Genomic DNA, 17,246 nt, shown 5'->3' with positions numbered 1-17,246 from the left:
ATGTCCTCTTACATCTCGAGAGGCCCTGCATAAGAGACACTGTAACAGGAGAGCAAACAGCATCCTCAAGGACTCATCCCACCCAGGTCACCACTGGCTTGAACTCTTGCCCTCAGGGAGTCGTTATAAGACCATCAAAGCAAAGACAAATAGACTGAAAAACAGTTTCTATCTTAGAGCTGTTATTGCCCTAAACTCTGCACTTACCTGAACACTCACCACTTTATTACTTGCTTACCTCTGATAAAGATCTACTATGCAATATGTTTTTTTTAACATTTTATTATGTTTTTAAAATTTAAATTGTTTTACTATTGTTGTCTTAAGACTATTTTATGTAGGTTTGTTTTAAAAAGCACTGAGCTGGATTGCTGTCCAATTTCGTTGTTTCCATACAATGACAATAAAGGTATTCTGATTCTGATTCTGATCTACTACCAATGCAGCACTTAATCGCAAGTGTCTCAAAGGGCTTCACAAACTCATAACGACGTTCCTTGATCTCAACCCACATCCGGGCAAGGAAAAACTTCAAAAACCGCACATGGGGAAAAAGAAACATTGAGGTAGGGATCACAGATGTAGGGACCCCCTTTTCAGGGTGACCGTCTCTGCAATCGTGTCAAGTGGGTACAGCTGCTGAATTGTCAAACTAATATTGTTAAAAAGACTATAAAAATGGAACCCATTACCTCCCTGGTTGGCAATCAGCATCAAGGGTTGGAATTGGGGGTTAAATCACCAAAATGATTCCCGTGCCCGGCCACCGCCGCTGCTCACTGCTCTCCTCACCTCCCAGGGGGTGGAACAAGGGGATGGGTTAAATCCATCCATCCATCTTCAACCGCTTATGCAGAATCGGGTCACGGGGACAACAGCTCCAGCAGAGACCCCCAGACTTCCCTCTCCCGAGCAACATTAGCAACTTCCTCCTGGGGAATCCCAAAGCGTTCCCAGGCCAGAGAGGAGATGTAATCCCCCCATCTGGTCCTTGGCCTGCCGCGGGGTCTCCTCCCAGTGGGACGTGCAATGAGGACCTCCATAGGGAGACGCTCGTGAGGCATCCGCACGAGATGGCCGATCCACCTAAGGTGGCTCCTTTCCAAGCGAAGAAGCAGCGGCTCTACTCCGAGTCTCTCTCGGGTGACTGAACTTCTCACCCTATCTCTAAGGGTTAGGGCTAGGGCCAGCCACCCTTCTGAGGAAACTCACTTCGGTCATGACCCACACTTCATGACCATAGGTGAGAGTAGGAATGTAGATATCTCGGTAGACCGAGAGCTTTGCCTTCTGACTCAGCTCTCGTTTCGTCACTACAGTGCGGCAGAGAGACTGCAATACTGCCCCAGCTGTTCCGATTCTCCGGCTGATTCCCTTCTCCGTCTTTCCCTCGCTCGTGAACAAGACCCCGAGATACTTAAACTCCTCCACCTGGGACAGAGTCTCGTCCTCTACCTGGACTGTACAAACCATCGGTTTCCTGCTGAGAACCATGGCCTCAGATTTGGAGATGCTGATCCTCATTTCGGCCGCTGAACACTCGGCTGAGAACCGATCCAGTGAGAGTTGAAGGTCACGAACCGATGGTGCCATCAGGATCACATCATCTGCAAATGGCAGTGACGCGATCTTTAGCCCCCCAAGACGTATACCCTCTCCGCCATGGTCACGACTCTGCCTAGAAATCCTGTCCATGAAAATCACAAACAGAATAGGTGACGGAGACCAACCCCCACTGGAAACGGATCCGACCTACATCCAAGCACCCGGACACAACTTTCGATTTGGTTGTACAGAGATTGGATGGCCCTCAGCAGGGTTCCCCTCACCCCGTATTCCCTCAGCACTTCCCACAAGATCTCCCGGGGCACCTGGTCATACGCCTTCTCCAAATCCACAAAGCACATGTGGACTGGATAGGCATACTCCTAGGCCTTCTCCAGGATTCCCGCAAGAGTAAAGAGCTGGTGAGTTGTTCCACGACCAGGATGGAATCCACATTGCTCCTCTTGAATCTGAGGTTGGACTATCAGATGGATCAAATGCAGAGGGTAATTTCACCACACCTTGTGTGTGTGTGTGACTATCAGTGGTACTTTTAACTTTAAATTAATAAAGTGGTATAGTCCAGTCTATCAGCAATCACAAGGTAATTGTCTTCCATAAATCAGAGTAATTGAGATCAAACCTCATTTCAATGCTTTTTAGAATTGTAGGACCTCCGGGCCAGCGGATAGGAGTGCTTTACGCCCTAATATCACCCACACACACGCGCTGGATGTGAGTAATAGTTAGATTTATGACACATACGCACAATCTTCATTTGTGGCTGGCCCAGTAGTACATCCCAAAGCCAAAATAGTTCTTCTCAGTGTTTTTTTGAGAACATTGTCAGAGGCCATGAACAAAGAGCACAGTCTTACCAGGTCAAATTCCTTGTTTTCGACATACTTGGCCAATAAAGCTGATTCTGACATACAGTACAGGTCAAAAGTTTGGACACACCTTCTCATTCAATGCGTTTTCTTTATTTTCATGACTATTTACATTGTAGATTGTCACTGAAGGCATCAAAACTATGAATGAACACATGTGGAGTTGTGTACTTAACAAAAAAGGTAAAAAAAACTGAAAACTTGTTTTATATTCTAGTTTCTTCAAAATAGCTACCCTTTGCTCTGATGACTTTTTCGCACACTCTTGGCATTCTCCCGATGAGCTTCAAGAGGTAGTCACCTGAAATGGTTTTCACTTCAACGGTGTGCTTGAAGCTCATCGAGAGAATGCCAAGAGTGTGCAAAGCAGTAATCAGAGCAAAGGGTGGCTATTTTGAAGAAACTAGAATACAATACGAAGGTCCTGAGTAGTCTTGGGATCTTTCTGTGTGGAGTTTGCATGTTCTCCCCGTGACTGCGTGGGTTCCCTCCGGTTACTCCGGCTTTCTCCCACCTCCAAAGACATGCACCTGGGGATAGGTTGATTGGCAACACTAAATTGGCCCTAGTGTGTGAATGTGAGTGTGAATGTTGTCTGTCCATCTGTGTTGGCCCTGCGATGAGGTGGCGACTTGTCCAGGCCCGATTGTAGCTGAGATAGGCTCCAGCATCCCCCGCGACCCCAAAAGGGAATAAGCGGTAAAAAATGGATGGATGGATGGAATAAAAAACATGTTTTCAGTACATAACGCCACGTGTTCATACATAGTTTTGATGCCTTCAGTGACAATCTACAATAGTCATGAAAATAAAGAAAACGCATTGAATGAGAAGGTGTGTCCAAACTTTTGTCCAAACCTGTACTGTACATAGAAGCCTGATTGGCAACCAGGAGCAGGTGTGTCCAGGTTGCCAATCAGTAACAAGTGTGGGAGTCAGCGCTCAGGGGCAGACGGGTGTATAAAAAACACCAAAACTTTTCAAGGAGGTCATGACAGAAATAAGCTAATAAAACGTCTAAAACATAAATTTAAATACACATTTTGTGTTTTTATTCGTCATAGGTATCAATCTTTCAGCTTTTTCTCATTACACTATGCCTTTTTGCTCTATTTTCCCATTTTTGCAGGGTTCTTTTCTTTTTCTTCTTTTTACAATATAAAAAAAGCTTCTCATTCAATGCGTTTTCTTTATTTTCATGACTATTTACATTGTAGATTGTCACTGAAGGCATCAAAACTATGAATGAACACATGTGGTTATGTACTTAACAAAAAAAAAGGTGAAATAACTGAAAACATGTTTTATATTCTAGTTTCTTCAAAATAGCCACAATTTGCTCTGATTACTGCTTTGCACACTCATGGCATTCTCTCGATGAGCTACAAGAGGTAGTCACCTGAAATGGTTTTCACTTCACAGGTGTGATAGTTTTCTACAATGTAAATAGTCATGAAAATAAAGAAAATGCATTGAATGAGAAGGTGTATCCAAACTGTTTGCCTGTACTGTACGTTAAGAAATATTTCCCGCAAAATGCACTGCTCTACATCGACATTATTCCATCACGAGCGACACTTGTGCAAAAAAGAAAAGTGGCTTTATTCATTTCCATACGCTCTTTTTTTTTTTTTTTTAGAGGGTACGCTGAACATTGGTAAGTTTCAACCATGTCACACACAACCATAATAAAGAAGGAAAGCTGTACAAATACTGAATACATGAATGATACAAGAGAACATGTACATATTCACAACCCCCTCATGCTATCATACCTTTGCTAGATGCACACATGAGTATCACTAACATTTGAAGCGTTCAACTTCACAGTCCCTCTTGTCTCTGTATTGCCTTTTGTATGATTTTGTTACTATCTGCATGATGCCACTCATCTTTGGTGAAAACACAACATATCAGCACTAAATTGCTCGGTTTCGTCACTTAAATTTAGCTAAAAGCAAAGGGTTAAAAAAAGGCGTCTTATTCTGGGGGTGCTTGTCCCCTTCGCACTGGTCACACACATACCTGCACACAACAGTCGTACGGGCAAAAAGAGTCAGTTGTGTTCTTTTGCCAAGTCTTTCTTTGCCGAGGTGAGCTCTCAGCTGAGCTCGAAGCCGGCCGAGGACTCGATGGCGTAGAGCAGCTTGTTCCTCATTTGCTGCTGGCTGTAGAACTCTGGCAGCTTGAGGAGGTTCATGCAGGTGCTGGCCGTGGGCAGGCGGTCCAGGTCGCTGCCGCCGTTGTGGACGCAGAAGGCCGGGTACAGCTCCTGTGGGCGAGCCAACCATGGCCGTCAATGCTCAAACGTGGCAGCACACATTTAGGAAATTAAGTGAATTATATTTATATAGCACTTTTCTCTAGTGACTCATAGTGAAACCCATCATCTAAGATACATTTTTAAACCAGTGTGGGTGGCACTGGGAGCAAGTGGGTGAAGTGTCTTGCCCAAGGACACAACAGCTGTCACTAAGATGGCAGAAGCGGGGACCGAACCTAGAACCCTCAAGTTGCTGGCACGGCCGCTCTACCAACCGAGCGACGCTGCCCCAGAGTTTGAACATGTTAGATCCACTATGAACTGGACTCTCACACTATTATGTTAGATCCACTATGGACTGGACTCTCACACTATTATGTTAGATCCACTATGGACTGGACTTTCACACTATTATGTTAGATCCACTATGGACTGGACTCTCACACTATTATGTTAGATCCACTATGGACTGGACTCTCACACTATTATGTTAGATCCACTATGGACTGGACTCTCACAATATTATGTTAGATCCACTATGGACTGGACTCTCACACTATTATGTTAGATCCACTATGGACTGGACTCTCACAATATTATGTTAGATCCACTATGGACTGGACTCTCACAATATTATCTTAGATCTACTACGGACTGGACTCTCACACTATTATGTTAGATCCACTATGGACTGGACTCTCACAATATTATGTTAGATCCACTATGGACTGGACTCTCACAATATTATGTTAGATCCACTATGGACTGGACTCTCACACTATTATGTTAGATCCACTATGGACTGGACTCTCACACTATTATGTTAGATCCACTATGGACTGGACTCTCACAATATTATGTTAGATCCACTATGGACTGGACTCTCACACTATTATGTTAGATCCACTATGGACTGGACTCTCACAATATTATGCTAGATCCACTATGGACTTGACTCTCACAATAGGTTCGATCCACTATGGACTGGACTCTCACAATATTATGTTAGATCCACTATGGACTGGACTCTCACAATATTATGCTTAATCTACTATGGACTGGACTCTCACAATATTATGCTAAATCTACTATGGACTGGACTCTCACAATATTATGTTAGATCCATTGCACCGGTCGCCCAGGGGGGGGTCCCCACAACTGCGGTCCCCTCTAAGGTTTCTCATTGTTATCCTATTGGGTTGAGTTTTTTCTTGCCCCGATGTGGAATCTGAGCCGAGGATGTTGTTGTGGCTTGTGCAGCCCTTTGAGACACTCGTGATTTAGGGCTTTATAAGTAAACTTTGATTGATTGATTGATTGATTGATTGATTGAACAGAGTTTGACCAGGCAGGGAACTGTGACATTGCACAATTCCTATACTCTTTCAAATTTTCTTGTAATCAGACAATATTTTCGGTATATTAGATGGAATCTTAGCCTGACATGTTTCGACAGTCATCTGCAGTCTTCTTCAGGTAAAGATTCCATCTAATATACGGAAAACATTGTCTGATTACAAGAACATTTGAAAGAGTATAGAAATAAGAAGACATAACGAACCGTTTTGAGCAAATTGAACATTTCCATGGCCAGCTGCTATTTTCAGCCAGCAAATACAGATCGACCACATTAAACGGTTCTTGCGGGGGCTTAGCCGTAACGAGGCCATTTTTCTGACAATTACCGTATTAAACTGTCGTTCTTTATTGAGAGAGTGTCATTACGGCGGCCATCATTTGAGGGGGGAAAAAAGTGTGTTTCCATCATCTTTTTTTAAATGGCTTTGCCTGACAGCGCTATTTCTCCTTTAATGAATCCTGGGCTCTTTCCCGACAGCTAATTAAAGATGAGCTGGTTCCGGGTCAAGGGCCGATACACCCGCCCCCGCAAATTAACGCACCATCCCGTCCACAAAATAGACGAGAGATAGGAGGGGACAAAGTCAAATGGATTAAAAGGAGCAGGCGAAGCATCTCTTAAACCCTGAGAGGAGGGACCACCAGGATTTTAAGGAGTTTGGGTCCTTGCAGGACAGCAATAAAGTTTGCCTAACTAATGACAGTAATAAAACTATGACAGGCACAACGTATCCCACAGGACATCTTCTGTAGTCCCTGATGCCTTCCCATACGGACATGGACGAAAGTGTGGAGCTGCTCAAACTAGAAACTGAAAAATGCAATAAAAGAAAACTGGGGATGTTCCGACCATAAGACAAATCCACCAAGTCCAATACCGATCACATGTATTAAAGGTACATTTTTCACTATTTTCATTGACAGTTTAATAATATCAAAAGAATATTTAAGATAGTTTCTTATTCCCTTTGTTTGAGCAAAACAAAGTAAATTGTACAAAATAACTAAACACAAGACTATTCATTTAAATCCTTCAACGGTCCTCCTGTGTCCGGAGCTTATGAACATGAACAAAAACAATTAAAGATTTTAATAAAAGAATAATATCAATCTGATCGCTCTAGTATCGATCATATACTGATATTACCTTTAGAATCAACCCTGCCAATGTATGGATCGAGCTGAAAAGAAGTAACTAAATAGTTACTTTTCACAGTAACGCATTACTTTTTGGTGTAAGTAACTGAGTTAGTAACTGGGCTACTTTTGAAATGAAGTAACTAGTAACTGTAACTAGTTACTGCTTTTCAGTAACTAACCCAACACTGTCCACAATTGAGGTGATTATTAGTTAGTGCTAGCTGCTTGCCAGCCAGATGGTCAGCGTTTATAATTGGCATTAAAAAGGCATTAATCGGCAATGACCGATCACATACTTTTTCAGGAATATCGTCCAATACCGATCAATGGGCACATCCCTGGACCTTCCCATTTGTTCAAGACCTGTTTCTTGCTTAGTTCCTATCTTAACAAGCATCACCGGTTCAAAAGTTCAGTCTGAGTTCACATGATTATTTTTCCAGACACGACTAAAATGAGAGAGGACAGTGGCAGTGCAGATAAGACTTCAGCATATCAGACCCGTCTCATCAACCACTGATCACTTTAAGGGCTGCTATCACTGTTGACATCGCAAACACCTTAAAGTCACATTTCCACATACCTGCCCTGTGCTTTTGCAAGGAGCTACCAAAAAAAGTGATCAATACTCTGTCACTTATTGGGACGTGTCAGTCATTAATTGGTAGGTATAAAGAGTTGTGACGTGATTTCTTCCTGGAAGTGAAAAACTGAGTACGTGGGGGGCCGAGATCTTTCTGCAAAACGCAGATACGAGCAAAAAAATCTAACTATTGTGCTCCAGACACGACAAAACAGATGAAAACTTGGAAAAGAATGGAGGTCTACAACTTCTTTGTGTGTGGCTGATTCAAGGAAATTGGTATCAAGACTCTCACGGATAAAAATATGCATCATATTTTCTCGGGTAAGGTTGCACTTCAAATCTAAATAAGCCATGTTTGTTGCTGTAGCGTGCGCTGTTTACAAGTAGCGTGTTTCCCCCCGTCTTTATCAAAATATAACTATAGATGTCAACATTGTGTATGTGCTATTCATTTAGGATTGCTGCATTTGGTAAAAACTTATTTATTTTAAGTTTTGCTTACATTTGCTTTTTTTTCTTTGGACTCGCCGAGTTGGTGCTTAATGAAACACTCTTCGGCAAAAATGTGTTTTAAGAAATAGAAATATTATCAAGATAATATGTAAATGTGAAACAATAAAGGTTTTAAGTATTTCAAACAAACCTTTGACGAAGTGATCACACTGCAAAAACTGAAATCTAAGTAAGATTAAATATCTCAAATAAGGGTGATATTTGCTTATTTTCTGTCCGATAAGATAATTCTTCTCACTAAGCAGATTTTATGTTAGAGAGTTTTACTTGTTTTAAGGGTTTTGGTCCTAAATGATCTCAGTAAGATATTACAGCTTGTTGCTGAGATTTGATGACCTATATTGAGTAAAACATGCTTGAAACTAGAATATCAACTGATGCAAAGCTGTGTCAAACACTCACAAGTATAAAACTACTTTTTTAAAGTAATAATTTCTTACTTCAAGCATGAAAAAAAAATTATGATGCCGAGCGCATATCATTATGTGAAGATAATGGCACTAGCATTTACTTAATTTAAGAATATTTTTCAACATATTGAGCAAAAAGGTCTAATTTTTTTTTTCTACCAAGAAGAGTGCACTTGTTATTAGTGAGAATATCCTTATTTTAAGGTATTTTGGGGTTCATTGAGGTTAGCTGATTTTACTTGTTTTGGAAAGTCTTGACAAGTTGAATTTTCTTGTTCTATTGGCAGATCATTTTGCTTAGTTCAAATAAAATACCCCTAATTTTTGTATTTCTTTTTCTTGTTTTTGAACACTGACTTTTTGCAGTGCACTGCAAACTCGTGCGTTCTTTGACTCTGCTTATGGGCAGTATAGCTCGGTTGGTAGAATGGCCGTGCCAGCAACTTGAGGGTTCCAGGTTCAATCCCCTCTTCCGCCATCCAAGCCACTGCCGTTGTGTCCTTGGGCAAGACACTTTACCCACCTGCTCCCAGTGCCACCCACACTGGTTTAAATGTAAATTAGATATTGGTTTCATTATGTAAAAGCACTTTGAGTCACTAGAGAACAGCGCTATATGAATATAATTCACTTCACTTCCTTGGACTGGAGTGCTTGCTACTTTTCTTGTCCGTCGTTTGGTAAAATCTTGCACTCTTTCGCCCTTCTTAATTACCTTGTCGAGGAACTCTGAAGAAACTTTTGACCACTTTGCGATTTGAACTGTCCCAACATCCTAAAACAACGCAATCATAGGCCATTTTTCTTCGAGAAAGCCTAAATGGCGCCTGGTACCCATTGAGAACAGACGCTGGCTTGACCACCATGCATATTTCGTGAGCCCGACGTGACGCCATGTGAATCCAAGCAATAGGTAGAATTAGTGTGTTGCTGTGTCTCAAACAGAAGGCTTGCTTTAGTAAGTACAATGAGTTTGACAGTACAGATTTGTCCCACATCAATTACTGCCAAGATGACGACTACTGAGGGTGTTAAGTAGAGATCGACCGATTATCGGCGCGGGTATTTGGCAGTTTGATGTATATCGGTATCGGCCTCTTTTTATTGGTACCATACAATATGATACCGGTATTTAGTATATACAAATCTAATTAGTGAAGTAGATAAGTTATAACCACTGCTCACCAGCCCATTTGCCCTGCAGAGTTGCCTTTTTTTGTTGGCACATCCAGGAGCGCCGTATGGGGGGAAAGTAAATTCCTGACTGACCGGTATGGCGTTAAAACAGTGCCAAAATTATTGCGTGTATATAAACACTGACAGACTCACGCAGCCTCTCTGTGTGTGCACGTAGAGCATCTTTTTGCGCACACAGAGTCTTTTTGTACTCGCAATGTGTCTTTCTCTCCGCACGCAATGTTCCACTCTTTTGGCACTAATGTGCGTGCATTAAATACACGGCCCAGCAACTTCCCTCCTTTCTGATTGGTCACTTTAGACGCCTTCTGTCCCTTCTTCTCCACTGTGATCAGACCACTATAACGAAAGGTTATGAGAATGTTTGATATTGGGTCAGCAGCTTTTCGTAACAGCTGTAAACGTCGGGCTGGCATTGTATACATGTCAGTTCCTCAACTTACCTCATTTTCTGCTGAGTGGTGAATATAGATCCTCAATTTTCACATAAATCGTCCCGCCGCGATTACTCTGCCTCCGATTGGTTACAACTTACCGTGATACCAATGAATCATATTCGGTATTTTACCGCCTCTAAAAAGTAAAGGTGCCCGCCGCCCCTTTTTTTAACGGGCATGACGGCGTGTCATCACTTTGTGACATTGCCGGTTTTACAAGCAGAGGAGCATGTTTGGAAGCGCACAATCACGGAGTACTTACAAGCAGACACAGTGTGTAGACAGAAAAGGGAGAATGGACGCATTTTGGCTTATTAACTAACGATAAAGGTGAAGCTATAACACTGAAACGCCCTCAGGAAGACCTGAGGTGCTTTAAGACATGGCTAGCTAGCGGCTAACGTCCATCCGCAGTTTGCAATGTTTTAGCTACTTCTAAATCACTAATCTTCGCCTCCATGGCGACAAATAGTCCGTTTCTTACAAGTATCATCCCTGCAGGACGAGGAATAGCTAAAAATGCTTCACTACACACCGTAGCTCACCGGCGTCACAATGTAAACAAACGCCATGGGTGGCATCCACTGTAATGATACCAAGTGCAGGAGCGTATCTAGTCTAGTATATGATATCAATCATTGCCAAATTTTAACCAAATACAATATTTTAAGTTTTACCAATTTTACTTTGTTACACACAGTCAAACTGGTTTTTAAATGCTCGGATAACTCTGCTCCCCAATTGCTCTGCAAGGCAATTACAAGACTGCAAAGTGGTACCAGATCTACCACCCGAGCAATGTCAAAAGGCAACTGTTGCGTTCCATTCCGTAGAACATCTTTTGCCCAGACTGCCTTTTCAATAAAAGGACCACAACTATGGAACTCTCTACCTGACACTTTGAAAAGTATACCTGCTCTTGTCACTTTCAAAAAACAAACAAAATTATAGCTAGTTGAGCAACAATCGTGTTCCCATGTTTAGTTTTTACTAATTTTTACTGATTGGTTTTTATCTAGTCTGCACTTTGTCTGTTATTATTATTATTGGCTTTTTTCTAGTTGCACTTTGTCTGTATTATTTCTATTATCATTATTATCAACTCATCTTTGCCTTATTCTATTTTTTATTTTCCTATTTTAATGATGTTGGATCTGTGTTGTTGTTGTTGGGGACAAGTGATGTAAATTAGCTTTAGCTACAAACACTATGATGCATACATTGGATAACTGTTTCAGATGTCTATGTTTTTATATCTGTCCCTATTTCAAATAAATCTCTATAGTCGATACTACTATGAGTACATCAATATTTTCTTAGCATCACAAAATCTTTTTAAAAATGTATATTATTGTTTATAAACTCAGGAAATATGTCCCTGGACACATGAGGACCTAAATTATGACCATTGTATGATCCTGTAACTACTTGGTATTGGATCGATACCTAAATTTGTGGTATCATCCAAAACAAATGTAAAACATCAAACAACAGAAGAATAAGTGATTATTACATTTTAACAGAAGTGTAGAAAGAACATGTTAATAGAGAAAGTAAGCAGATATTAACAGTAAACGAACAAGTAGATTAATAATTAGTTTTCTACCTGTCCATCATTTTGACAAAATAATAGAATGGAAAATGACAATATGTTACTGCATATGTCAGCAGCTAAATTAGGAACCTTTGTTTGTTTACTTACTAATAAAAGAAAAGTTGTCTCGTATGTTCACTATTTCATTTAAGGACAAACTTCCAGAAAAAAACATATGTTTAATGTATCGTAAGATTGTTAAGATTTGGTAAAGTAAAACCAATAATGCCATTTTTGTGGTCCCCTTTATTTAGAAAAGTATCGCAATACATTTTGGTACCGGTACCAAAATATTGGTATCGGGACAACCCAAAAAGTGATGAATCAAAAAGGAGGGATTTGCTCAGCTGTGTATTCAATTCCCGCCCCTTGGTGCCAAAAGGGTGGAACATCACATGCGCAGAAAAAAAAAAAAAAAAAGAGTGTAAACAGTGAGCAAAAAGACACTGTGCACGCATGGAGGTCGCAAGAGCAAAAGATGAATCTGCGCACTTGCAAACTGAGTTTGTGCACACGGATTTTGGTACTGTTCTAACACCATAGACGGGGCCTTTTAAATATTGAGACACAGACTGGTCTTGTACTGTAAGATGTAATACTGTAACGCTTGGTACCAACAAGGCTTATATAGCAACACAAACAGAAGATACTTTGAAGCCCATACCTTGAAGCCCAGCAGAGGAGGTCTGGAGCAGCTGGTGACGAACTTGAGCAGCTTGCGCTTCTCCTCGTCTGTGAAGCCTTCCACCACTTCCCAAAAGATCTGGATGACGGGATGCGTGGACGTGTAGCCACCTACAGGACGTGCAAGAGGTGTCAACATCCACTGATCACTGTGGTCAGTGTGATAAACACAAGCTCCAACCTGAGTAGTTTGTGAACTTTTTCAAGTCATCAAGACATATGGGGACATGAGCTCCAGATATGAGCACCTTGTTGGAGAGAAACAGTTGCATTTTAGTGACACTTGGAGCTGCACGTAGAACATGACATCGATGAGACAACACCTGGATCTCCTGCTGGTCAAACATACGGAGCCACTCCAGGTTGACCACGTTGGCCAGACCTTGCCTGAAGGCCAGGCAGTGTGGCCGGATCTGCTTATTGAGGCGGTAGTCGGCCACCAGGTGGATGTACGCGATGCGGTTAGCTGTGGTCACGGGTATGTCTTTCCCCCCCGTCTTCAGCTCCACAACCTGCAGTAACAAGAGACATTTTTGAAGTGTCAAACAAGGACTTGCGCAAACAAGTAGCTTGGCCGCATCCTGCATTTTGGTTTGAAGGTTTCACGATGCAAAATGGATGGAATTCAATCACAGGGAGGTAATTAAAATGTTATCCAGCAGATAAAGGTGCGGCTGCCCGTGAGTGCCCACGGTTAATGGATTTTCTAAATATAGTGCCGCCATTGAACATCTGCTCCAATACAATTTGGCCCCGAGCTGTCTTTTCATTAACTTTAGAGCAGTTAGCGCTTGATAAAAAGGTGCTCATCACGGTTCATGAAGACAGCGTTATCATGACATCATAATGTCTGCGGGCGTATAAGAACAGCCAGCGCGTCTCGTCTTTGCACGAAAACTTGAAGAGCGTGTGGTAACTTTGACAGTTTAAGAAGAACACAGCTTGTCATGGCTTCAGCGCTTTTGGGTGCGCGTTTACGGCTGCTCCGTGTTTAGGTGCTAGCATTAGCTTACAGCTCGAGATTGACATAGCTTTGTTTTTCCAACCATTGGAACTGTGAAAAAGCGAATGATATTTATTGAATTAAAGAAATAAATAATCCAAAACATGACCGATCGTGTATTGAGGCAGTTGGAGTGTAGCCATGCTAGACTGCACCGTACTTAACCAGGAGCCAACTTTCGTGCCAGTTAAAGATATCAAAATAATATTCAAACAGAGGACATTTAACCACAAAGATATGGAAAAGTTATTGGTGGTGTGTTTGAAAGACATACCGCTTTTCAAGTTAAATACTGTACATTATTAGATTACTACATAAACCTATATTTTTTTGTAGTACATTCTATTGTACTGTTCTTTAAACAAAACTTCTTATCAAATGGTTCGTTTTTCTTTCATGTTAAATGCTGTTTTGGTGGGGCCAAACACAGATTGATTTGATTTTAATTCATTTCCGTTGGAGACATTTTGCCTTACAAGCTCTGTCATTGAACTAATTAGGCTCGTAAATTGGAGGTATTATACTGCATTGCCCTTTTTTTAAAACCTGAAAATGCCCAATCGAGTGGAAGAACACCGTTCTCATACTCCTCAACTGCGTACAACTATTTTAAAAGGTAAGCAAAGTGTCTAATTTACCTTACAAAGTCAACTGTGGACAAACCGGTTTATAATGCTTGAAGAAAAATGGTGTGTTTTTTTAAGTTTATATTTGAGAGAGAGAAAAAGAGAGAGAAAGACGCAGCGAGAGAAGCATTGTTCAGTGTGAATGTGAATAACAGGCTTATTGACATGCTTGGTAAGAGAGATGGATTAATGTACAAGTTGTTGACATAAAATTATATTATCAAAACTTTATTAACTGGCAGTATGTGACTCCTCGCATTGACCCAATCCCCCATTGAGATGACGCCGACTTTAAGGTGACGTTTAGAGACCGTAAAAGCTTAAACCTACAAATGATTCCTTCACATTTGAGCAAAGTGGAAATAACAAAATTACAAAATAGCTAAGAGCGTTACAAAATAAGAGTGTTAAAGCAGAACTGCACTTTTTTAAAATGTATTTTACCTATCATTTACGATGTAAGACAAGTACACTTAGGTTTTCTTTTTTATGCATTCTAATTTGTAAATAAAAGTTAGCAAAAAATCAAATAACAATAAAGTCAATGGGAGTTCCTCTATTCCGCCCACAAAGCCCTCTAAATAACCATCCAAAAACTGCCAACAACTCTATATTTAGTGACCTGAATATTAACCAAGAAATAGCGATATTATGAGCGCTAAGGTTAAGGACCTTCTAGGAAATAATGACATAACTACGTACGTATGCAACACGTAAATGCGCATTAGCTATCATAGAATGTGAATGTATATTTTATCATAACGCCAACATAACTGCATTGCTTCTCTTGGACTCCTCTCCCTCTGCGTATGTGTTGACGAGAGAGGGTGAGTGACCCCTGTAAACAAATTATTTTTTGTTATTGCATAAACTTAGTAACTGTGGAAAATATAGACAGTTTTAAAACAAATGTGTTCTGTTAAACCACTAATGGTAACATAAGCCAGCCAATTGTGTTCTGTTATATTTTTTGGTTTGAAAAATGTAACTGTGAGCAAGTTACAAACAGCACTTTTTTTTTTTAAGAGACGTAATCCTTTGTCCACAAGTTTAGTAAATCAATTTTGTGTGCGCTATCATGCCCTCAAAGTTTACTAAGCACTTATTTGTTTTGTTAAGCAGGTTTAGTGGCTAGATTAGCAATTAGCATGCCTGCTCCTGCTTGCTCTCTCTTACTCAGTGTGTAACATGTTTAGCCTTGTTCACCAGTAGGGATGATGTTCGTTCAGAAATTATCGATGTCAATGCCATGCTCGAATCCTCTTATCGAACAGATTCCTTATCGAATCCAGATAGGTTGTTGTGTGTGCACCTTGTGTGTGCACTGAGTTCCAAAAGCCGTAGATGTTATGTGACTGGGCCGGCACGCTGTTTATATGGAGGAAAGGCGGACGTAACTGAGGACAGCATGCGGACGTTAAAGGGTGAAGGTTTCAGGTGAGAGAGGACGCACGCTAAAGGCACGTCCCCAGTGAGCATATAGTGCTGCTATGTGCATTGTAAATAAAAAAATTGCTGACAAACACATCACCGCCATGGACCAGGTGCCGCTCACTTTCGACATCCCGGTGAAGCACACTGGAGAAGAAGGGGATACGCACAGTAGCGAATCGATACACACAACGGGGCAAGAGAAGTCGGCTTTTACTGTCGTGCTAGCTTGGTCCTTCATACCGACAGCCATCAGACTGTATAATGCACATGTTCCTTGACTGCACTTAAATGTAGAGTATATGTAGAATATATTTATATTATTTATATATTATATAAAATATATAATATATTATATATATTATTTATTATTATTATTGTCTATTGTGAGCGAACTGTGGTGCTGAATTTCCCCCAGGGATCAATAAAGTACTTTCTATTCTATTCTATTCTATTCTAATGGACAGAAACTGCCACCTTTGGTGATTTTCAAAGAGAAGACGCTGCCGAAAGAAAAGTTTCCACCTGGAGTCATCATTAAGGCATGACGAAGGAACTCCAATCGCTGGACATGGGTGTAAACAGGACGTTCAAAGTGAAGTTGTGAGCGTCATGGGAGCGATGGATGACAGACGAACACAGCTTCACGAAAACTGGGAGGCAGCGTCGGACGAGTTACGCCACAATTTGTGAATGGATCGTGGATGCTTGAGCTAACGTGTTTGCTTGAACTGTTGTTCCAGCTTTTGCAAAAGCCGGCATCTTTTCCGAGGAGCCCCACGGCAACGAGACTGATTTTGAAAATGAGGAGAGGGAATCTGGCGTGTTTGATGGAGAACTTGCCCAGCTGTTCATTTCGGACACAGAAGATGAGGACTTTGATGGATTTGTGGATGAGGATTGATCAAAAAATAATGTGAGTACATTGATAAATACTTCAATAAAGTACAACCCAACTCAGCTTTGCTCCTGCTGCCTTTTTAAAACAGCGTCCATGCATGCTAGCGTATGTTTTAAAGGGGAACATTATCACCAGACCTATGTAAGCGTCAATATTTACCTTGATGTTGCAGAAAAAAGACCATATATTTTTTTAAACGATTTCCGAACTCTAAATGGGTGAATTTTGGCGAAATAAACGCCTTTCTAATATTCGCTCTCGGAGCGATGACGTCACAATGTGACGTCGCATCGGGAAGCAATCCGCCATTTTCTCAAACACTGAGTCAAATCAGCTCTGTTATTTTCCGTTTTTTCGACTGTTTTCCGTACCTTGGAGACATCATGCCTCGTCGGTGTGTTGTCGGAGGGTGTAACAACACGAACAGGGATGGATTAAAGTTGCACCAGTGGCCCAAATTTTGTCTGAGACCACAAACACATTGGAGCAACGAAACGTGGATGTTCTCGTGTTTTTGTGAGCATGTCGTCTCACACTTTAAACTACAGACAGCTTGTCAGACTCATGTCTCAAATTCTAAGTGGTCATTATTGAATATGTCGCTGCACAAAACAAATCACAAATAAATTGTGATCTTGATTCTCATTAAAGGGGAACATTATCACCA

At 41.2% G+C, this 17,246-nt stretch overlaps 1 protein-coding gene across 1 annotated transcript in view; it reads right to left on the bottom strand.

Annotated features, from left to right (window-relative positions):
- Positions 1-3,997: 3,997 nt before the first annotated feature.
- ube3c (ubiquitin protein ligase E3C) overlaps positions 3,998-17,246 on the bottom strand; it is a 50,122-nt gene continuing 36,873 nt past the window's right edge. Inside the window, exons 21-24 of the mRNA XM_061965805.2 lie at positions 12,942-13,130; positions 12,800-12,866; positions 12,599-12,729; positions 3,998-4,707 (exon numbers count right to left, since the gene is read on the bottom strand). Of these exons, the coding sequence (XP_061821789.1) occupies positions 4,537-4,707; positions 12,599-12,729; positions 12,800-12,866; positions 12,942-13,130 (558 nt within the window). The 3' untranslated portion in view covers positions 3,998-4,536. The remainder of the gene's footprint in view (positions 4,708-12,598; positions 12,730-12,799; positions 12,867-12,941; positions 13,131-17,246) is intronic.

Source organism: Nerophis lumbriciformis, linkage group LG07, assembly GCF_033978685.3.
Source record: "Nerophis lumbriciformis linkage group LG07, RoL_Nlum_v2.1, whole genome shotgun sequence".
NCBI classification, from domain to species: Eukaryota; Metazoa; Chordata; class Actinopteri; order Syngnathiformes; family Syngnathidae; genus Nerophis; species Nerophis lumbriciformis.
Note: the sequence above shows the minus strand (reverse complement) of the source record. Positions and strands in the feature narration are given on the sequence as shown.